The sequence below is a fragment of the Leptonotus elevatus genome, chromosome 17 (assembly GCF_054856555.1).
Source record: "Leptonotus elevatus isolate MCC_2025b chromosome 17, RoL_Lele_1.0, whole genome shotgun sequence".
Lineage (NCBI taxonomy): Eukaryota > Metazoa > Chordata > Actinopteri > Syngnathiformes > Syngnathidae > Leptonotus > Leptonotus elevatus.
The window spans coordinates 11,332,515-11,355,349 of record NC_141255.1 but is presented as its reverse complement, the minus strand read 5'-3'; the positions used below and the strand labels follow the sequence as shown (position 1 = coordinate 11,355,349).

Sequence of the window (22,835 nt, the reverse complement as noted above, 5' to 3'; positions counted from 1 at the left end):
GGTAATGTAGTTGTAATGTAGTTGTGACTGATATGATGAATGTATGTTGATTTTTATTTAATCAGTGGATTTAAATATAACTGAACCACCTTACAATTGGTGTCAACTGAATGGTTGTCTACATTCAGCCAATTAGATCCATTTTGTACCATTGTCATTAGCCAATCAAAGTGCCTCCTCGTTCAATTGTCAATAGCCAATCAAACTGCTCAGCGGCTGTCCGCCGCAAGACTGCCTGCGTTCAGCTAATTAGATCAATTTCGTTCCATTGTCATTAGCCAGTCAAATTGCCTCCTCCATTGTCAATAGCCAATCAAACTGCCTCTTCGCCCATTGTCATTAGCCAACCAAAATGCGTTCTTTCCATTGCGCTACATTGTCATTCGCCAATCAAAGGCATCAGCCACAGGGCGGCCATCTTACCTTTCCCATCTCGCGAGCAGACTACTGTATAAACTATACGTATACGTAAAGATTAGACATATACAGCTTGTAGCCTCTTAGTATATAAATCCTGCTGTTTCTACTAAGTACTGTCTCAAATGTTCTCCAATTTCGTTACTGTAAATGAATAGGATCGTATGCCGAGAAACGTTTCTTGGGAGTGGTAATATGGCGGCCTCGCGACCCCCTGTGCAAACGTAAAGGTAAAACTAAATTAGATACAGTATATTTCAAATGTTCTACTTTTAGTAAGTTTTGTTTGACCAAATATACATTGCATTTCATTGCACATAATAAAAATAAATTAATTAATTAAATTAAAGAGTTGAAAGTATAAACTGTGGTTTGATACTGTGTGCTGTTAATGGATGTTCGACAGTACCATACTTATGCTGCATTCGAGGATGGTCGAAAGTTGAATATATCCGAGTTGGTTTTTCCCAGTTCCGACCTGAAAGCGTTTGAGGCAAAAGTAAACAACCAAAATGGCATACAGTATAGTGATAAATAGTTTTTTATTTTGGTCCTCAAAACTCATTTTGACCCCCAGCAAACTTGCCTTTTTGCAATTTTGCTTCATTTATTGTTTACATCTTATTTCATAAGCATTCCATACAGTTCAGTATTTCACCGTATAATTTCATGCAGAGAGATAGCCGCATACCAATGCCCACAAACACTACAATGGACAGTCAAAGGAGCTCAACAGTGTCAAAACTGATCTGAAAACGCAAATCATTGACTTGAACAAGTGAGGAAAGTTGCTTGGAGCCATTTCAAAGCAGCTGCAGGTCCCAAGACCAACAGTGCAAGCAATTGTTTGCAAGAATAAAGTGCAACTGAAGGTTGCTGCTGATCATATGGACAAAGATAAGACCTTCTGGAGGAAAGTTCTGTGGTCAAAATAACCATTTTCTCCTTCTTCTCCTCCTTCCTTTCTTCCCCCTTCTTCCCCCTTTCTTTCCATTTTCCCCCTTCACACAGATTATTGTGTGGCTCAGGGAGTAGGTCTCTCAACCTGAAGGTTGTGGGTTTGTTCCTCATGAGTGACTTTTATTCATTTTTTAAAATTCTTTATTTTGCTCTCTTCCAAGTGTAAATATTACTCTAAAACGGAGTCTATTTGGTCCCACTCTAAGAGTCAAATGTTCTCTACAAAATGTACTGTGTAGTGAAAGTCTTACAGTATTTGGTTCTTTATTTACAAGTTTTTAATTTTCAGGAATATACAGAATTCGGCATACACTTTCTTTTGTTGCACTCTAATGTGGACATAACTTTGTGAGAATAAAAACTGTTGCAATTTCCTTGACTGTGAGCGGAGTATGTCAAACCGCAAACTTTGAAAACTGCTCTTGTGAAATCCTTTCCCCCCCTCATTTTTTATATATAAAGTAATTGTATTTTGTTAGTGGCACCTCTGCTGTTGTAAAAACAACAACAACAACATTTAATCATTTTGACTTGCAGTGCTCACACAATGCCAAAGGAACGATGCATTGTGGGGGCACTGACTACTTGTATGACATAGAAATTTCTTTTGGGAAATATATGAGCTTTTGCAGATGATCCATGGTGTTGTGCAAAATCATCCAAGTTATTTTTGGCAAAAGCACCAAGTGAATGCAAATGAGTCAAAACAATTGATCTTTGCAGTTTTGACAGTACCGACTCTTTGCTTGGGAAGGTTGACTTGGAATGAAGCACGTGTAACCAGTTTTGAGATAGATATGTGCCTTTGCCAATGAACTGATAGGTTGTACACAAATGTAAGTCTGTTTGGCCAAATGAGCTTGCATTTTTGAAAATGTCATTTCAGTTTCAAGAAATGTGCCAAATGGAGAAAAACTGTAATGCTCGATGAACGACCGCCCTTTATTTGGAAAGCCTCTAAGGGAATTTCGGTCGCAACACAGCAGAAACGTCCACGTCAAAATTTTCCAATAGAAATGCACTGTACTACACCGGAGCTAAAATACACAATGTTATGCAAAGGAACATAATGTTAGAGTAGAGGAGCCATTTGGACTGTGTGGCACTACCACCGGTCCCTGCTTAGAAAGAACGCACTCAGTTAGCCGTTAGCACCGAGCTAGTTTGCTACAGCTCTCCAAAAGCTGTCCATGGGCACTCTCAAAACCCCTGTGCGAGCCAAGAGCCGAATGGATGCCATCTTGTCACTTGGAGTGCCTCCAAGCCACTTGATCTTTAGATGTGTAATAAATTAAATAATAGTAATACATTAAATAATAATGCATGTATTTTACAATTTCAAAAATGTGAAAAAGTTCGCAAGTTACTTCATGTTAAAAATTAGATAGCTCTTAATATGAAAAGAACATCGATCTTTTATGGTTTGTTTGCAGTAAAGTTGTGTCATTTTATGATACGCATCCGTATTGAACTTAACAAAATAAAAGCATTCAATGTTGTGCAATGGAGTCACTGTAACACAATTTAGCAGTAATAAATTAAATAAATAAATAAAAGAGCAATGATGATGACATTACAGAATGAACAATACTGAGCTCTTTTAAGGCCCAAAAAAAAAAGTACTAAATTAAATAACAATGCATATATTTGTGGGGACTGGGGTCAAGTTGTATTTTACAGTTTTTAAAATGTGCAGAATTTCGCAAGTTACTTCATGTTAAAAATTAGTCAGCTCTTTATATTAAAAAAAAATGCACTGAGCTGTCACCATTGTCTTACAAACGCAATTATGCCATGTAGCGACTTAAAAATTACCAATACAAATCAAAGTCACACTTGTTGTTTTTTTAAAGTAAAGTACATATAATTAGTTGGATTTTTTTTTTTTATGAATTATTATGAAATTATTACATCAGTGACTAAGAAATGCAACCATATTTCTATTCTTCTTACTTTTATCTAACTCTAACAAGAGTATGAAAAATTTGAAAACAACTATGGTACATTTTATTGTAAATTTAAATGTATATATAGAGGCACTTGAGACTTACTAATTAATGTGATATATGTGTATTAATAATAAATAAATAAATAAATAAAAGTTGTGAAATACGTGCAACACTTTTATTTGCCTGAATCTGTGGCTGTATTTCAAGGTTTTAACATACACAAAACAAATGTGTCAGTTCCTGAAGAAAACAATACAGTAATTCAAATGAACAGTGACAGCTAATCTTGCTTCTGGCAAATAGGAGCGAATCATCACAATCTTGGCCAATGAGAGTGAAACCATTTCCATCGAGGGGAGAAAGAAGGAGGTATAATGGTAAAGTGCGACGGTTAGTGAGACCGGGCAGTTTCATTCCTCAGTATGGACCGTGAGCACCATGCAGGACCCCTTTCCTTCGGGCAAGTACCCTTAAACAGACTTTATCGTGTAAATCGTAGGTTATATTGTAGTAAGTTGTTATATTTGTTTCAGTATCAGCAAGGGAACATAATGTGCTACTTAAGTTATATGAAAGAGAGAAAAAAATCAAGAAATATTTAGCTTGAGTCTAAAGCTAAACACACAAAAATACATTTTGTCCTCATACTATTTGTGAAGCATTATGAATGTTTTTGTTGCAAAATATTGAATTGTGTATTTTTTTTTTGTATTGATTTAACGTCAACTTGCATGCTTTCATTTAAACATTTCACTTTTACGCAGAATGCATTGTCTATACACAGTCACAATGTATTTTTTGTTTTGTTTGATAAGTTAAAGTTTAAAATGTATTGTGTAATTTTCCTTACTGGAAAAAGTGCACTCTAAAAAGAGAATTGGTGAACCAATTTAAGATTACAAATTGAATTGTGTAAAGAACACAGGTTGCTTTATATTTGATCTTTAAATGTTTAATATGCTTTCGATAATGAAGAATATGTGTGGCCATAGTGATCTGCTCATGTAAATTAGGGGGGCAACAATACACGGATATGTTCCAAGAGTAATTGTTCCTTTGCAGGCTGGTTCTGGAAGCTTTCTGAAGGGAGTGTTTCAGAACCTAACCAGTTCCAGATGTTTTTGGCAGCTTTAAACAATGACAAACAAACCAGATACACATGAACCAAGAGCATGTGTCCTGCTGAGTATTAGAGTTTCTTCTGACTCGGCAAAATTCAAAAGCAGAGCAATGGTGACAAGCTTAAAAATACATAAATAAAAACAATGTAATGAAACGTATGGGAATCATTTGAACCTGACGTGATAAAGTACAATTCTGAACCTTATGTGTTTTATTTGTTTCCCGTTGCAAGGAAGTGGTAGAGCCCTCTAGAAGGGAAAACAAAATAAAACATCTGGCTTTGGTTTTCCCCACCAAGCAGCTGACCCCCTCCCCTGACACCCTTGATGTCAACACTTTTCCCCCATAAACCTAGACATCACATATCTTTATTAGATGGATAGATAGATAGATAGATAGATAGATAGATAGATAGATAGATAGATAGATAGATAGATAGATAGATAGATAGATAGATAGATAGATAGATAGATAGATAGATAGATAGATAGATATGTCACTGTATTTTTTCTCTTGTACAGATTTTTGCACATGACCTAGGACGACGCATCTATGAACTATGGCTCTTCTGAGAAAAAGTGAGAATAAAATATGTTGTAACACTTTTATGGAAATAACATTCGGCCAGCAACGGGAAAAATAAGATTTAGCTATACAAAGAAATGGAAGTGTGACTCCAACATAGCAGGCTATTTTGCTAACTAGAGAGTATACAATTATAGCGTAATTCTGATGAAAAGAATGTTATGGAGGAATGGTAAGGGTAGCTGTGCTTGGTAGATGGTAAGAGTACAAAACACAAAAACAGCATGCAAAAAAGTAAAACTGGCACATAATACTAAAGAGATACTGTATGAAACACTGTATATTTAAAGCAACCACGCCATGCAATATAACAATGACGTTATAGCACAAAATCTTCAGGCCTCAGTTAGAATGAAGAAAAAAAACAGTAAAAGACGACTAGAACATCAGAACTTTAGTTGAAGTTAATTAGAGGCACTTGTAGGAGGTGCGTCCATTTAATATGAGTATGAATCTGATTAGTTCATTCTAAACATAGCCGCATCTACTTGCAAGAGGATGTGTACACTTATACTCTTCCACATTATCTCCATTGTATAATTTTACTTACTTATTTTTAACTTTTTAATTTGGGTTGGCCAGGTTATAGGGTCCCATTGATGGTGGAAAAAGCTTTGAAATCTTTATTTAGTTATTTATTTTTAGTCAAATTAGTAGGCAGGGCGAGGTTCATGTACATAAAGCTTTTCTAGCAAGAGTTAGCTAGGCCACCCCCCCCCCCCCCCCATAAATTATATTATGTTGATCCCAGGACTTCATGCTTTTCAATGTGCTATGATTGTACGAAAATAAATCGGCACGGTGAGGTTCATGTACATAGTTGTTTTCTGGCCAGTCAATCAGGTCCTGGTGGTGTTGCTGCTGCTAATGCTGTACCTGCTCCTGCACAGCTCGCTACTCAGATCCTCAAGCCAACACAAAATTTCAGGTAATTATATATATTTTTAAAAAACATTTTTCCAACATTTATTATGAAATAACTTCTCACAAGGTCACTGGAAGAAACTCGGAGGTACAGCGGAGAGAGAAATTGAACGTGTCATTCCTGTTGTCATCTGCGCGTCAGAGGAGCGCATGGGCGCAACCATGGCGACCATCAACAGCATCCGAAGCAACACGGATGCTAATGTGCTCTTCTATATTGTTACGCTACGGGACGCTGTTCCTCTCACCAGGTTGGACCTTACTATGACTATTTTTTCATATTATAAACCAGAGTATAATTGCCTAACTACCACATTCTGCGATTGCGAATTTTTTTATCATCTGACTGTTCGTTCATGCAACACATTTATCACTCTCCTTTCAGACGTTACATAGAGGAAACTCAACTAAAAGGCATCCAATATAAGATCTTGGAGTTTAATCCAATGGTTCTGAAGGGGAAAGTGACGTTAGACTCCTCCAGGCCGGATCTATTGCACCCAGTAAGTTTGTTTTTAAAACGCAAACGTACAATGGCACTAAAGTTGAAAATAAAATGTTGGTTCTTTTGTTTTGCAGCTCAACTTTGTGCGCTTTTACCTACCATTGCTTGAGATGAACCATGACAGGGTTATATACTTAGATGATGATGTCATTGTACAAGGTACAGTACAAGAGGGACTCACCGTTCATTTGGCACCAGTACTTTTTTAAAAAAACATTTTTACTTCTCTGCTCAGGTGACATTCAGGATCTGTTCAAAATCAAACTAAAGCCGCAACATGCCGCTGCTTTCGCCACTGACTGTGACCTGCCCTCTACTCACGAAATGGTGCGCAGCGTTGGCATGCAGGTGGGTTTCCCTTCCTGCAAATGAAGCACAACGGCTTGCCCTGTAAGCGTATCCCCCTATAGACAACCTACATGGGCTTCCTGGACTACAGAAAACAAGAAGTGAAAGACCTCGGCATCAATCCCAATGACTGCTCCTTCAACCCTGGTGTGTTTGTGGCTGATCTACGTGAATGGAAAAAGCAGAAGATCACCAAACAGCTCCAGAAGTGCATGGAGGACAATGTCAAGTATGATCAAATGATAAATTATTACCAATTATCAAAATACTTATACTATAGTCATCATTATAGTAAGATAAGAAGAGGAACTGGACGAAATTGAAGCCTCGCTGAATAATATGTGATTAGTTCCCAGCCAATCAGCGAAGACAAAATCATCATAATAACCACATTATCTTTAGTGATTTATTTTTATTCCCCAACTTAAATATTTTTTTATTTCGTAATTGACTTTTTTTAGACTGAGAACTTGGTACTGATTAATGCAAAGGGCTAACAGTTTATTCCACATTTCTGAAATTAAAAAAAAAGTTCAAATGATCTTTAATAATTGTATTATATTTTATTATTAGGGGTGTCAAAATTGTGCATTTTAAGTTTTGAGTAAATTTCCTTTAAGATTTTTAACGCGCGATGAATGACGGCCTTCCTTGGAAAGCCGGGGGGATTCCAGTCGCAACACAGCAGACACGTCCGCGTCAAAATTTAGCAGTAATAAATATAATAATAATGCATATATTTGTGGAGACTGGGGTCAAGTTGTATTTTACAATTTCAAAAATGCGCAGAATTTGACAAATTACTTCATGTTAAAGATTAGATAGCTCTTCATACAAAAAGAAAAATGCACAGAGATGCCGCCAACATCTTACAAATGCAATAATGCCATCTAGTGGAAGAAAAGGAACTCAACACAATACAAATCAATATCACACAGTTTTTTTTAAATTTTAACTTAGTTTTATGAATTATGTAATTACTGTATCAATGACTAAAAGATGCAGCCATATTTCTATTAGTTTAACAAATTTGTCCCCACTTTTATGTTAACAAGAGTATGAAAACATAAAAGAATATTGTACATTTTATTGTACATTTAGAACAGATACAAAATTTGCGATTAATCGTGAGTTAACTATTGAAGTCATGCGATTAATTCTGATTAAAAAATATATCGCCTGACACTCCTAATTATTATTAATGATAATATTACAAATTATCCCTCAAGGAAACTGATGCAATACTCTATTTCCATCCACGTATGCCAGTGTTTTTATTTTCATATTGACAGCATCCCTAGAAAATCACAATAGCCCATAAAATGAGCCATAAGAGTAAATACTGCTCCACTGTTTTGTTTCCTTTGAACCAGGATAAACATCTACAGCAGCGCTATGGCAGGTGGTGTGGCCACTCCACCTATGCTCATTGTTTTTCATGACAAATACACCATACTGGACCCAATCTGGCACGTCAGACATCTCGGTAAGATCATCCACATGACTGTTAATTAATTAATGAAGGATGTGAAAAATACTTTTTTTTGTGTATGTGTTTAGGTTGGAGTCCAGATGCCGGCTATCCCGAGAGCTTTGTGCAGAAGGCACAGCTGCTGCACTGGAACGGCCCATTCAAACCGTGGGGGTACCCTGCCGTTCACACAGAACGCTGGGAGAAATGGTTCATCCCAGATCCGTCTGGGAAGTTCTCCTTGATGAGGCCGTAGAGCAATGATTAATGAGGACTGTGGAATGTATCATCTCTGAATCACAGAGGGATGGGCTAGTGTTAACTAATTTATTTTTTTCTATTTTATTTCTGCTATTCTAGCACAAGAATTTTGCCCTCCGGAGATCAATAAAGGATATCGTATAATACTGAATAAAATATGCATTGTATGATTAAATCATTAACTGCCATTGACGCCTATAGACGTCAAAAATTCATTTTAACGATTTTTATTAGTTAATTTTTTTTTTCTACTTTTGGTAAAGGTATGAAAACCTAGAAAAAATGTATTGCACATTTAGAACAGATATAAAATTTGTTATTAATCGTGAGTTAACTAGTGAAGTCATGCGATTAATTACAATAAAAAAATGTAATCACCTGACGCCCCTAATTTTTAAATAATCTTTTCTTTAAAAAAAAAAATTTTAAAGAAAAAAAAGATAAAAAATTAGGGGCGTCAGGCGATTAAAAATTGTCATCGTGATTAATCGCATGACTTCACTAGTTAACTCACGATTTTATATCTGTTCTGAATATACAATTTTAAAAAAATCTAGGTTTTCATACTCTTGTCAACAAAAGTGGAAAAAGTGTTAAACTAATAGAAAGTTAGAATTAATTTCTGACGTCTATAGCCGTCAATGGCAGTGAATGAGTTCATATGCATCTTTCAGCTGCCAGCTCCATACCATTCATGGCTATCATCATAGTGCTGCTTAAATGGCTCAAAAAGCACACTTTTTTGTTGACTTGTGAAAACTCTGAGCTCATCCTGAGACAGTGAATCATTTGAGATTTGAAAGCAAGTTAATTTGGTAACACGTGTCACACCTTCAGGCTAACTGGGTGCAGTTGAAAGATGTCAACGGCAGAGTTGTGAACACAAAGCCTCCGTTCTTAGCCATTCATTCATTGCCTTCATTTCCGGCTGAGCATCAAAAAAATATCAACAGCAGGATGGTACAATATTTTGATAAAACACACGGCCATTATTGTCTAAACTGCTAGCAACAAAAGTGTGCCCCACCCCTTTATCTGTATAGTGTAAAGGCTATACGGTATAACTGGATTTATTCAATATTCTTGTCTTGCCAGTTTTGTCTTCCCGCCGCCATTGTACACTAGAAAAAAATAAGTGACATAGCCAAAAACAGGTTGACTAATGGTGACGCTAGAGCCAGAGTATAGGGGTGAGGTCTTCTTGGGGTTCAACCCGAATAACAGGAGGCTTTCGGTCCAATCTGGTAGGGGGTACAAGTTGCTCAGAGGACAACCAGGACCAAACTGCCAGGACCTGGTAGGAAGAAACCAGGACCGCTGAGTCTGCCTTCCGGTTTCTTGATATGTGACATTAGTTGGTTTACAGCACATTCATCAATATTTATATAAGAAGTTTATTAAACATAATAGCCTACTTAATTGTTTGCATACAGTAAAGTAAAAACAAGCTGTAAACTGTAGGGTCTTTGCAATTATTCACGACGTGGTTATACCGGTAAATAAGAATAGGAATCATTCATCCTAATAGCTTCCCATTAAAAATATAGGCAAGTAGTTGAGACTATCTAACCACCAGAGGGAGTAAGAGACCACTAAAGATGGATACAAAAGTCTCATTGTCGTCTGTATGCAGTAAAGAATTAAAGTTTAGGTTCCAAAGTGGAAGCTCCTTCTGCCAACTGTAGAATAGCGTCACTGTAAGAAATATAAGAAACAAATCCACCAAGGCCCTAAGGTTAAGGCCCCCAATTACTTAATGTCGTGTTGATGTTTGTGTAGAAAATTGTTGACTATCCTAATTCCAGCCCTCTTAGAATCTGATGTTTGTTGATTCTACTTTCCGTGCTGACTTTGAACACATCTTTGGACTGCTCGACAGACGTCATTGTGATGTCAAGTTCAGTTTGTTATGATGTTATGATGCACGACTCTGATGTAAACTTTCAAAGAACAAATCAAAGGACGTCATCAAAATGTCAATTAAAATTGTTAACTACTTTGGCTATCTGGGCAAATAAGACAAAAATAAATCATCATTCTCAACAGAATAAAAATGTGTACATATTTCTACAGATGTGTTTTGGTACTCGAAGATGACTGGAACAGCCTTGTTTTGCTCTGACCAGAGGACAGGAAAACGCTGACGTCAAGAAACAGTCCCAGTACTAATATTTAGTTACATGGACTAGCATTGCTTTTTTCTGAATTATCTGGGAAGATAATATTGTTATGGCAACACACAGGTTGGAATCTGATTGGACAAAAACAGACAAAAAACTGACATCCACATGCACATACTAATGAAAGAAGTGTAACAAAGAGAAAAGCTATGAAATGAGAAAAGAAGACTGTGGGACTATGTTAACGCTGGCCCGGCCGACCTGGTTACTTGAGAAACTGAGAATTAGAGCGTGTGAATTCCATTTTTTTTGTCATTTTGCAGAAGGGTGATTCAAAGTTTAATGGCTGCAGTCAAATCTAGGGATTTGTTTTTGTATCTTGGTTATTTACATGGCAATGAGACCTGCTTCTGAATGCATTCTTTACCTGCATTGATCATTTCTGTACCTAATTGCAAATGACAAAAAAGTTGTTTACCCATTTTAGTTCTCATTGGTTCATTTGTACTTTCCAGTGTCATTTAACCTCAAAATTATACATTTTTCATTTTAGCCTCCATAGCTACATGTAAAATTGATGGAATGTTGACGTGAAAGCCAATCGTTGCTTCAGTTTTACCAAAAACATTTGGCCTGAAGGGGGGGGGGGAAAGATGAGTGCCACCAAACAGTGGATGCCAGTTTTCCAATCCAGTGTGAGTTGTGGCTTAATGTAAAATATTTTCAATCTGCACGTACGCAGCCCGGCAAGTGTGTGGGTGTGGCGTGGTCACATTCATCTTTTGTGTTCACAACTGTGCGAAGAGACATATTTTGACTCGTGCACTCACTTAAAAGCCCTAGGCAACGAGCGTTTCACAAAGGGGCTACTGTAGAAGGATGAGCTCATATTTTCGTGTCATCTTTACACAAAGCCATTTATGTGTTTATTTAAAGGCAGGGCACGCACTGAACTGGCCACAAACCAACCAATCAAAATACGTAAAATTACTGTGAATACGTTAAAATTACTGTTGACAACTATGAAATATACCTCTAAATATTGAAATAAAATTTCAACATTTCACAGTATAGCTCATTTTTTGTTTCATATTGTAAAATGGCTGCCTCTAGCCAATATCATATTTCGTATCCTCTCCTCATACTTCACTGTGAACGATTAAAACCTATGCAAATACATGTAATAAAGTATTTGTATTAGTTCTTCCTCCAAGTATAGTACGTGCTCATTCACATAGGGATTTTAAAAACATCTGTTGGGTAATACTGTTTTAATGACCTGCCAACTCTTTGGCACTGAAATCCTGTTCAAGAATGTTTGACATTTTGTACAGACACGCGAACCAATACGCATTACATTCCAACCTTTACATATAAAGTCCGACACACAAGTAAAAAATATTGACAGATGCGCTTGACACGTTCCGCGTTTTTCTTTTGACTCATTGAGTTTGTTGTGTCACCATAAACGGATGGAAATATGTACTAACCATATGTAACAAATTCTTGAAAACCGGTAGCGATACATATTGTAGGGATATCGCAGATTGATATCGACTGCGTAACACAGATGGTATTTACTGAGTAAAAAGATGTGTGTAACATTTAAACATTTCCACATTGTAACATGTTAGCTTAATACGCTAATGCTAACGCGATAATACTAGCTTGGCAATTAGCTTATTACCACCTGGCCTGTAAATGTTCTTACCCCGAGACTGACGATCTTCAAAATCTTCAAATTACTGGGCTACTAATTGTGCATGATCATTTTTAAATGATTAACATACTTGTATTACAACAGCTCGTTATTCCAAATATAATTATTGCTCTCAATGGGAAATTCAAACCAAATTAAACATTCGCCCAGCAAACTGTCCTAACATCCCACTGAACAGAAAACGTTTTATTTGAGCTCAACATTTAGAGCTCAACGGTCAGCGCTCACTTTGTAGCGCAGGACCAGGTAAGTGGCCACTCTGATGATTGTGAAAAAAATTCCCAGGACGATGAAATCCACATAGAGCTTGGCATCCTCCACATCCAGCAAGCGCAGGACATTCTCTGGGTCCTTAAAGTTGCATTCCGCCTGGTCACAGTCCAGATTTGAGCGCTCCATCCCGTAGATGGAGAGGAGAACTCCTTCAAAGCCGTACCTGAAAGTGACAAATGACTTGACAAGTGACTAGCGTCTGTGGATAGTGGGTTACATTAAGAGTGATTTTTTTTTTCTTCCTGTCCTAAGTGAGGTATACATATATGGCTAATCGGTGACAGATCAATTTGATATGGTTTAAGAGTGACCTTTGGTATTTATTTCAGTTTTTATTTTTATTATGTATTTATTGGCTAACTGATTCTAAAAATAATGTGAAAAACTTTTTTATTTTGATATGTCTGAATTATGTTAGTAAAATAGTTTTATATACTAAATCATTATCAATAATTAAAATCAGATTCATTATAAATACAGTCTAAAACCTACGTTATTTATGTTGACTCATTCACTGCCATTGACTGCTATTGACGTCAAAAATTCATTTGAACTATTTCTATTAGTTTAACATTTTTTCCACTTTTGTTAACAAGAGTATGAAAACCTAGGAAAAAAATGATTGTACATTTAGAACAGATACAACATGTATGATTAATCGTGAGTTAACTATTGAAGTCATGCGATTAATTACGATTAAAAAATGTAATCGCCTGATGCGATTTAAAAAAATAGAAAACATTATTTAAAAATTAGGAGCGTGAGGCGATTGAAATTTTTAATCGTAAATTAATTGCATGACATCATGAGTTAACTCACGATTAATCACAAATTGTATCTGTTCTAAATGTACAATAAAAAAGTTATAGGTTGTCATACTCTTGTTAACAAAAGTGGAAAACAATTTTAAACTAATAGTTAAAATGAATATTTGACGTCTATAACCGTCAATGGCAGTGAATGAGTGAACATGAACTATTTCACATGCACGTCATACAACCAAATACAGCTGAAGGTACCTGACGTAGGAGACATAGGAAGTCCACTGCAGGTAATCAGGAATGGTGCGGAAAGTCACAAAGAAGCCAGAGAAGAGGATGACCGGTATGGCTGTGATCGGTCCGACAAAGGTGGCAACCTGCAGGTTATAATTCCCGTGCATTTGTAAGGGTGGAACCTCATTTGTGATTAGTGATAAGTATACCTGTGGTGATGGGGATGCCGCCCCTACGAGCAACCCCAAGGATTGTGCCACCAGGGCAATGGATGTGGACAAGGCGAGGAAGAGAAGGAAGCGCGTAGCTTCTGCAGGCTGGCCAGTCATCCAGTAAGCTATACTACAGTATATGACTGGACAGATCATCTGGAGGAGGGATTGTGCAAATGCAATGTTAGGATTGGGAGGTTTTTTTCCCCTCATACCGCCACACAATTCTGGAAACCATCAATACTGTATCAAAAAAGAACATAACAGCATGCAACTGTGCCATGTGAATCATATAAGTTCTAAATCAGTATTCGTACTCACCAGAGTTTTTGATTATTAAAGTTTTTAAAGGGAAAGTCAATCTTAAACATTTCTTGACAATAATATGTTGTATGTGACCTCACTTGTCTAAACATGACATTCTGTTAAATAGGCCCTATTAAATTTGTGGAATATTAGTTATGCAGCAAAATCCAGCTGTTTTTATCAGTCTCAGGGGGCGGCCATTTTGCCACTTGCTGTCTATTTAAGATGACATCACAGTTGCTCAGGCAATGACCAATCACAGCTCACCTGTTTCCTAAGGATGAACTGTGATTGTTTTTACCTCAGCCCTGAGTGACTGTGATGTGACAAAATGGCCGCCTTCTGATATTGATAAAAACTGCTGGATTTGGCTGCTTAACTTATACTCTACTAACACATTACTAACCAAAATACAGTACCGTATTCAGACTAGTTGGGATGCATATAACAAGCCTGTATATAACTAGCGATACTTAGTAGCACACTTTGGGGAATCACCGTCCTATGTCCACACATTTTCAATTACATAGTTAAATACTTAAAAACACTCTCATGTAAGCTTACCTGGAATGGTATGTCTGCACATGTTTTAGCCATGTAATAGGCATGTAGGCTGTACCAGGAGTTTAAGTGTTCCCTTATGAACACTGCCATTTCCAGAGGAACTATGTGACAAAAAGGCTAATATTAGTAAGTTGTCATTTCCACCTTAAGCAGTTCAGTCTGCGTATTGCTTACAGGTCAGAACGGTGGGCATCAGGGCGGCAAACATGAGGAACAGCATAGAAAAGAAGAGGAACCCGGCATTGTTGAACGCATGAGCCGCATCGTTTCCGATGTTGAGGTAAAGCAGGCCAATTAGGACTCCGATCACGATGTGGGAGATCACTCTCAGGTGGGTCAGCATCTTTACAACACACATGAAAAACGGTCATCCCGAAACTGGTGTCAGAAGGTTTATTTTCTTCAATGAATGTGTTTTATTTACCGTATCTCTGCATATGGATATGAGATTTCTTTTAAAGAGGATGAAAAACTGTTTGAAAGAACTGGTGGCAAAGTATTGTACATCAAGGGCAGCCAAATCCTGTCGAAAGACAATGCATTGCAATTTTAGTATACAGTACAGAATAGTGTTCATTTAGTCTATGAAAACTAAATAAAAATAATTTAGTCAACACACATTTTTACCAGACTTTGACTAGACCAGACTAAATCCCTCATTAATAAACAATAACTGGACTAAATGAGTACGCATTTCTGTCGACTAAAGAAAAGACGAAAATGTACTTCACTTAACAAAACTGGACTAAAATCTATGGACATTTTAGTTCATGAACAAAAACGAGATGAAAATATATATGATTTACGTATATGTGATTTTTGTAAAATCTTGTCTCTGCTCATCTGTCACTGTGACACTGCAACAAGCACAAACACATGGGACAGACGGAGGTGAATTCACAGTTGAAAGGTTTCAAATAAAAGTTAATTATAGTTATAATGTAACATTAATCCAACGGCTATAACGTTCCAACAATAATTTTAATCCGACCGTTAACTAATGCTGGCTAATTTACTAGCTCAAAACATGCAGCCATAGTAGCCACTTGTTGATATACTGTAATTGTGTGTCAAGTTGTTTTTCATCAAAAAGATTTTATGTGAAATATTTTTAGATCTGAAAAGTTCAACATTATCTGCTTACAAACTAAACTAAAACATTAACAGTTTTTGTTAAATAAACCCAAACGAATACAATTATGTTTTCTTGGACTAAAATAAAGGCTAAAATGATTCATAGTCGGCTAAAAATGGACTAAATAAAAACGGGATGAGGTTGACCAACTATGATAAAAACTAACAAGCGTGATTGAAGGGGGACTAAAACATACTAAACTTAAAAAAGACGGATACAATTAACACTACAGTACAGCGAACTCTTGATAAACCCACTAAACCGTGAATACACTTTTATCCAAAGTGTAGTGGATCCCTTACAGATTGTTCGCTAGTGGAAGAATTAGCATCTTCCCCCAAGCTCTTCTTGCTGTCCTCGCAGCATTGGCTGCCTTGAGCGGCCTCAAACAACACGGCATGCATGTCCCCGTGTGCTCCCGTCGCCACCTCGATGACTGAAGGGTTAAAGGATAACGAGGGTCAGGAACAGCCCATAAACGCAGACGCATTCTTACGTAAAACTGTAATGGAATGAGGTGTTTGGTACTCACTGAAATCTGCCGGATTGTGATACTTCGGACAATGCAGGTTGAGGTTAGTCAGATGAGGGATGAGATGGGAGACTGTGCCCCTGTATATACATTGGCCTTGACTGAGGATGTACAGCTAATGGGAAGAGAACACATTCTGGTGTTAACAGTGTCAAAAGAGGGCTAAGGTATAGGAATCAAAAACTGATTGGTTCCCAGTTATTCCATTCCAAGAAACCATTTTCTTGCTTGTCAATTCCACTTATCGATGTCTTACATCTGACCAAGACTAATCTGTAAAGTATTCAATATTACTAAGTACATCTGACCAAGACTAATCTGCAAAGTATTCAATATTACTAAGTAGATCTGACCAAGACTAATCTGTAAAGTATTCCATATTACTAAGTACACCTGACCAAGACTAATCTGTAAAGTATTCAATATTACTAAGTACATCTGATCAAGACTAATCTGCAAAGTATTCAATATTACTAAGTAGATCTGACCAAGACTAATCTGTAAAGTATTCCATATTACTAAGTACACCTGACCAAGACTAATCTGTAAAGTATTCAATATTACTAAGTACATCTGACCAAGACTAATCTCTAAAGTATTCAGTATTACTAAGTACATCTGACTAAGACTAATCTGTAAAGTATTCAATATTACTAAGTACATCTGACCAAGACTAAGCTGTAAAGTATTCAATATTACTAATTACATCTGACCAAGACTAATCTGCAAAGTATTCAATATTACTAAGTACATCTGACCAAGACTAATCTGCAAAGTATTCAATATTACTAAGTGCATCTGACCAAGACTAATCTGCAAAGTATTCAATATTACTAAGTACATCTGACCAAGACTAATCTGCAAAGTATTCAATATTACTAAGTACATCTGACCAAGACTAATCTGCAAAGTACTCAATATTACTAAGTATTACAAGACTAATTTGCTATCACAGGTACTGGACTTTACCTTGTCAAACATCTGAAAGAGGTTACCACTGGGCTGATGAATGGTGCAGATGATTGTCCGGCCTCCATTAGCCAGACACTTCAGGAGGGAGATAACCTGGATGGACGTTGCACTGTCCAACCCACTGGGGGTAGGGGAGACAAATGGAATTAGGGTTATGCTAACTATTATGGTGTTGATTTCCCATCTAGACATCTAAACATCGCCATATTCCAGTAGCAGAAACCAGCGTCATTTTGGATGCAAAATAAAAGCAGAATTAAATTATAATAATAATAAATAAATTTGACTGTGTATCACGGGGCTCTGAGATCCTAACAAAGTTCATTACACAAGCGTTTTGGATGGCCCTTTTTCTAATGTCTAAAACAGGTATTTTCTTGTTTATGAAGCAGTTCTTGGTCTTCATTAGTCATGAGAGGAACTCTGGAATTCATCATCTTTGTTCTCATGATATTGTTTTACTGCCTATCCCGAGGGTCACAAGTGAACTTGGAAAAAAACGTTTTTTTTCGTTTTTCGTTTTCCTGCTCCCTTTTCCTGGAACAATTTACAAAAAGGTTTTAAAACTTCATGAGTTGGTTTCATTGGATGCTTTTATGGTGTTGAGTTACGTGGAGGCATCCACCATCTCTTTGTAGATGTTCAGATTTTTTGAGTTTTATGGTAGTGATCAAATTCGGACAGAAAAGTGCTAAATTCAGTTAAATTTATTGTTGTGCCTAACTTTTTAAATGTGCTGCAGCCGGTCAAAGACAGTTGACGGGACTGTTTCAAATTCCCTCTTGAACTGTGACCATGTAAGGTTGTTCTAGTTACTGAATACTAACAAAATGAACTCTTTAAGATTGAAATTACGTTTATAAAACCAACTGTAATTATCGTGAAAATTTCCTTTGTTTTTAATCATCGTCAATATATCTTTCATGACATTTCGGGGTTCATTTTGACTGCTGTACAGAAGTACAGAAGGAAGGTAAATGTTGTTTGACAATTGTACTTTTAATATTCAATACACAGTGACCGTTTTTGTTTAATATTGCACTCGACAAATACTCCATATAACTACAAGTGTGATGTCATACCTAATGGGCTCATCGAAGAACATGACGGGAGGATTGTTGACCAGCTCGAGAGCTATGGCAAGTCTTTTAGACTGGCCCCCCGATAGATTGTTGGTACGCGTTTTAGCACAGTCTGTAAGACCTAATGCACTCAGTACCTCGGCCACCTGTGACAGTAATGACATCATCATTATCTCACCACAACAACTGACAATAAATGTGAAAATATGTATGAACTCAGAAGATCTTACAATTTTCTTTTTGACCTGCATGGATTCATTTAGTTTCAGATGAGCAGCCACCTAAAACACCAACAACATTAATTATCATGGAATTTTTTATTTTTTATCTCCATATTTAATGAATTTACCATCATGGCCTCCTTCGTCGAGAGGTGAGGCATCAGTACATCACTCTGCATGATGTAGCATGACATCTTTTGGAATTTGGCCAAGTCCCTGGGGCGATCGTTCACTAGGATTTTCCCCTTCATGCCCGTCTCCCTGTAATCCAGATTATTATTATTATTATTATTATTATTACAAAACTCATTCTGGGAATTAGTGTACTCTGTTGGCTTTACCTGTATCCCGCCAGAACGTTCATCATGGTGGACTTCCCAGCTCCGGAGGGGCCCATGATGCCAGTCAGCTCTTTACTGTTAAATTGTCCATAGAGACAACTCAGGAGGGTTTTGAAACCTGATGAAGAGGGACAAGAAGCATTTTCTGGTTGTTATGACAAACAACCTGTTTATTGACTTTTCCACTCTTTAATCCTTGCACCCCTCTGTTTAATATGATCAATATGCTCTGAATTCCCTGTTGAACATTCTCTGGTTATAGGATAATCTTCTGTCAACGTTACTCAAAGGCTACCGTGCCTGACTTCCTGCAACAGGGCCCGTTCTGGATGGTGTAGGACAGATCGCTGAACTCCAAGTTGACAGCAGCCTGACGTGGAAGTTGGGTGAGACGCTGCGTGTCGGTGTTGTCCACTTTCTTCAAGTTGGACAGGGAGAACAGGTTGATCCTGGGCCGTGGCTGGGCTCCCGCTTTGGTTTCCTCCATTTGGATGCTGCAGGCGCCCTGATTTTGCACCTTCTGGAACATGCTAGAACAGGCACCAACGGGGTCAGAATATCTTATGACCCCCATCGACAAATCTATCCCAATTTTTAGTATGACTTCCCAGAATTGTTTATCACCACTACCATACATTTTACAATACAAATCTTTCAATATCAAAATTATTTGGTCCCTACCATTCGCTTCCTCGAGGATCCTGCCATGGGAGTCTACATGTGTTTTGTGGATTTGGAGAAGGCATTTGACTGCGTCCCTCGGGGAGTCCTGTGGGGGGTGCTTCGGGAGTACGGGGTACCGAGCCCCCTGATACGGGCTGTTCGGTCCCTATACGACCGAGGTCAGCGTTTTGTCCGCATTGCTGACAGTAAGTTGGATTCGTTCCCAGCGAGGGTTGGACTCCGCCAAGGCTGCACTTTGTCACAGATTCTGTTTGTAGCTTTTATGGACAGAATTTCTAAGCGTTAAGGGGGTCCCGGTTTGGTGGCCTCAGTATAGCATCTCTGCTTTTTGCAGATGATGTGGTGCTGTTGGCTTCATCAAGCTGTGATCTCCAACTCTCACTGGAGCGGTTCACAGCCTATCAAGATCAGCACCTCCAAATCCGAGACCATGGTCCTCAGTCGGAAAAGGGTGGCGTGCGCTCTCCAGGTTGGGGAGGAGATCCTGCCCCAAGTAGAGGAGTTCAAGTATCTTGCGGTCTTGTTCACGAGTGAGGGCAGGATGGCTCTGTACGCGCAGCTCTCGATTTACCGGTCGATCTACGTTCCTACCCTCACCTCTGGTCTCACGAGCTGTGGGCCGTGACCGAAAGAACAAGAACCCGGATACAAGCGGCCGAAATGAGTTTCCTCCGTAGGGTGTCCGGGCTCTCCCTTAGAGATAGGGTGAGAAGCTCGGTCATCCGGGAGGGACTAGGAGTAGAGCCGCTGCTCCTCCGCGTTGAGAGGAGCCAGCTGAGGTGACTCGTGCATCTGGTTCGGATGCCTCCTGGACGCCTCCCTGGGGAGGTGTTCCGGGCATGTCCCACCGGCGGGAGGCCCCGGGGACGACCCAAGTGTACGCTGGACAGACTATGTCTCTCGGCTGGCCTGGGAATACCTTGAGATCCCGTCGGAGGAGCTGTTTGAAGTGGCTGGGGACAGAGAAGTCTGGCCTTCCCTCCTAAAGCTGCTGCCCCTGTGACCCGACCCCGGATAAGCGGTAGTAAATGGATGGATGGCATTCACTTCCTATGTGTCTTATCCTGTTCATCATTGTTCGATAGCTTTATAGTTTGACATGTAATATATTTGTGCATCAGCTAGGATGATCGCCAAAGGCTAAACCACAATGATGCAATAAGGCTCACGGAAAGATCATAGCACTTTGAAGGCATCTCAGACTGCTCTACTCTTCTAAATGCTCTTTGAAATGTTCTCTTGCCACTGGTCTCCTATATATTACATTGCGTCCATATTCTATAACGCTTGTCCTCATTGACGTACAGTATATATGTCATCAGATTTTGGGATGAGAGATGGGGTACGCCCTACTTTTACACTTATGGACCCCATTTACAGTCTTGAATGAGCCGATGGAATACAGGAGAAAGTCGGGAGCACAATCTTGAGATTTAATCCAGACACCTTGAATGCTAGCTGACCACTTGTGTATCGTGCAACATCCAATCCCATAACATTCCTTTGGGAAGACTTGTGCTGTCACGTCTATCTTCAACTACATCACCAGCAATCTCTTCTTGCTTTCGGTTTACAAAAACCCAACTGACTGATTAAATATACAATGAAAGTCCGACAAAATTACAGTTAAAAGGATTATTCACACTTGTTGTAACCTGTAGTGTGAATTATAATGATGCATAATATGTAGATTTGCCCTGAACTCTTGAAACTACAGATTTGTGACGTACACATATAAAAGTTGACACATTTGGCACAGAAAAACGCGTTATATGTACTTACTTACGATGTTGTTCCTAATTCCTCCTCTGGATGGAAGACGACCCCCAAAATTTCCGGTTCACGGGAGAGCCAAAATGCAACACCTTACCAACAAATAGCTCGATTAGAAAATGCTTTGAACGTACATAATTCGCCCCGCCTTCATCACGCTACGAGACGCATCTGTCTTGGATCTTTCAGTTGCGAGCGCCTTTGCTAAATATAACGAAAGCGCACGTCACCTTGAATGGTTCAATCTTTTTTTTTTATCCTTTTGGTGAGGGAAAATTTAAATCAACTCATTATTGACTATTATCAAAACGTCCGATTTGGAACACCCACTTTTTGGGGGGTGGTGGGTATTGCGCGTATTAGTCCGCTACGGTGGCGGTTACGGTCGCCTCACAATGACTAGGTTCGAATGCGAGCTCCGGCCGTCCTTTGTGAGCATGTTCTCCCGTACCTGCGTGGAGTTTCTCCACTTTCCAAGAACATGCACGGTTGGTTAATTGAACAGTGAACACTAAATTGTCCATATGTGTGACTGGCGATGAGTTCAGGGTGTGCCCCGCCTCCCGCCCACAAATAGATCCATAGCCTTCAGCACGCCTGCAAGAGAGGCTGTTCTAAAAAAATTGCTCATTTTATTTTTTTACACTATGGTGCAAAAATTTACCATTACCCTCTATTTTGAAGAATAAACTACTACTCTTTTTAAAAAGTGCACCATATCAGTGAGTGATCGTAACTGAAATTGTACCTCGCAAACTTATAAATCGGATCACGTGTAAGTAGAGATACATTGTGATGATTGATAGATGAGTGGAAGTTGTCTGACGTCATTGTGAAACGCCGACATTTGTGGAGCATGACCAAATGTTTGTTCGCCTTTCCATTGCAAGTGGGTGTCTGCATGAACTCCGTCTAGTTTCCAGTTCTTGTTGTCCTTCTGGTACGGGTAACTAGAGGCTATCCCAGCTGAACTTGGGTGAGAGACAAGGACTGGACTGGTGTCAGCCAATCACAGGGCGCATATTGACAAACCATTCACTCTCCCACCGTATGAACTCCACAACCAATTGAAACGGATGTCAAAATCCACACCGGTTGTCTGAACCTTCACAACTGCTCTAGTGGAAGAGAAATCTCCACCTCCCACTGAAATTGTATTGCAGTAGATACTTGTACTAGTACTGTTGTTGACTAAAGTCGCTGTCACTCATTAACTCTTTCAAGTCATACAAACTTTACCTAGCGTGGCTGCAATCAGCTGATGTCTTCTGATCTGACGTTTCATTGACATTTGCCCTATTAAGAAACCAGTCAGTTCTGTCATTTGGCAGCCTGCTATTCACCAACATAGTAGGGCACAGTC

The 22,835-nt window shown here is 38.5% G+C and overlaps 2 protein-coding genes across 5 annotated transcripts; one reads left to right on the top strand and one right to left on the bottom strand.

Annotated features, from left to right (window-relative positions):
• The first annotated feature begins 3,691 nt into the window (after positions 1-3,691).
• On the top strand, positions 3,692-8,825 carry glt8d2 (glycosyltransferase 8 domain containing 2). Its single transcript, XM_086059763.1, has 10 exons — positions 3,692-3,786; positions 4,970-5,026; positions 5,869-5,961; positions 6,025-6,208; positions 6,343-6,460; positions 6,537-6,621; positions 6,698-6,810; positions 6,873-7,039; positions 8,184-8,296; positions 8,371-8,825. The coding sequence occupies exons 2-10, from the start codon at positions 5,008-5,010 to the stop codon at positions 8,535-8,537; spliced, it is 1,059 nt and encodes a 352-aa protein (XP_085915889.1). The 5' UTR covers positions 3,692-3,786; positions 4,970-5,007; the 3' UTR covers positions 8,538-8,825.
• Positions 8,826-11,916: 3,091 nt separating this feature from the next.
• On the bottom strand, positions 11,917-21,811 carry LOC147159809 (ATP-binding cassette sub-family G member 4-like). Of its 4 annotated transcripts, none has more exons than XM_086060069.1 (15): positions 21,486-21,810; positions 19,316-19,545; positions 19,016-19,133; positions 18,803-18,935; positions 18,684-18,734; positions 18,454-18,599; positions 17,369-17,492; positions 16,400-16,514; positions 16,170-16,303; positions 15,157-15,255; positions 14,907-15,075; positions 14,733-14,833; positions 13,860-14,018; positions 13,675-13,793; positions 11,917-12,818 (listed from the first exon to the last, which is right to left on the bottom strand). In XM_086060069.1, the coding sequence occupies exons 2-15, from the start codon at positions 19,542-19,544 to the stop codon at positions 12,593-12,595; spliced, it is 1,923 nt and encodes a 640-aa protein (XP_085916195.1). In that variant the 5' UTR covers position 19,545; positions 21,486-21,810; the 3' UTR covers positions 11,917-12,592. The 4 variants fall into 4 exon arrangements, with proteins under 4 accessions (XP_085916195.1, XP_085916194.1, XP_085916193.1 ...); XM_086060068.1 differs by having other exon boundaries at positions 21,482-21,805; XM_086060067.1 differs by lacking the exon at positions 21,486-21,810 and adding an exon at positions 19,697-21,367.
• Positions 21,812-22,835: the final 1,024 nt, after the last annotated feature.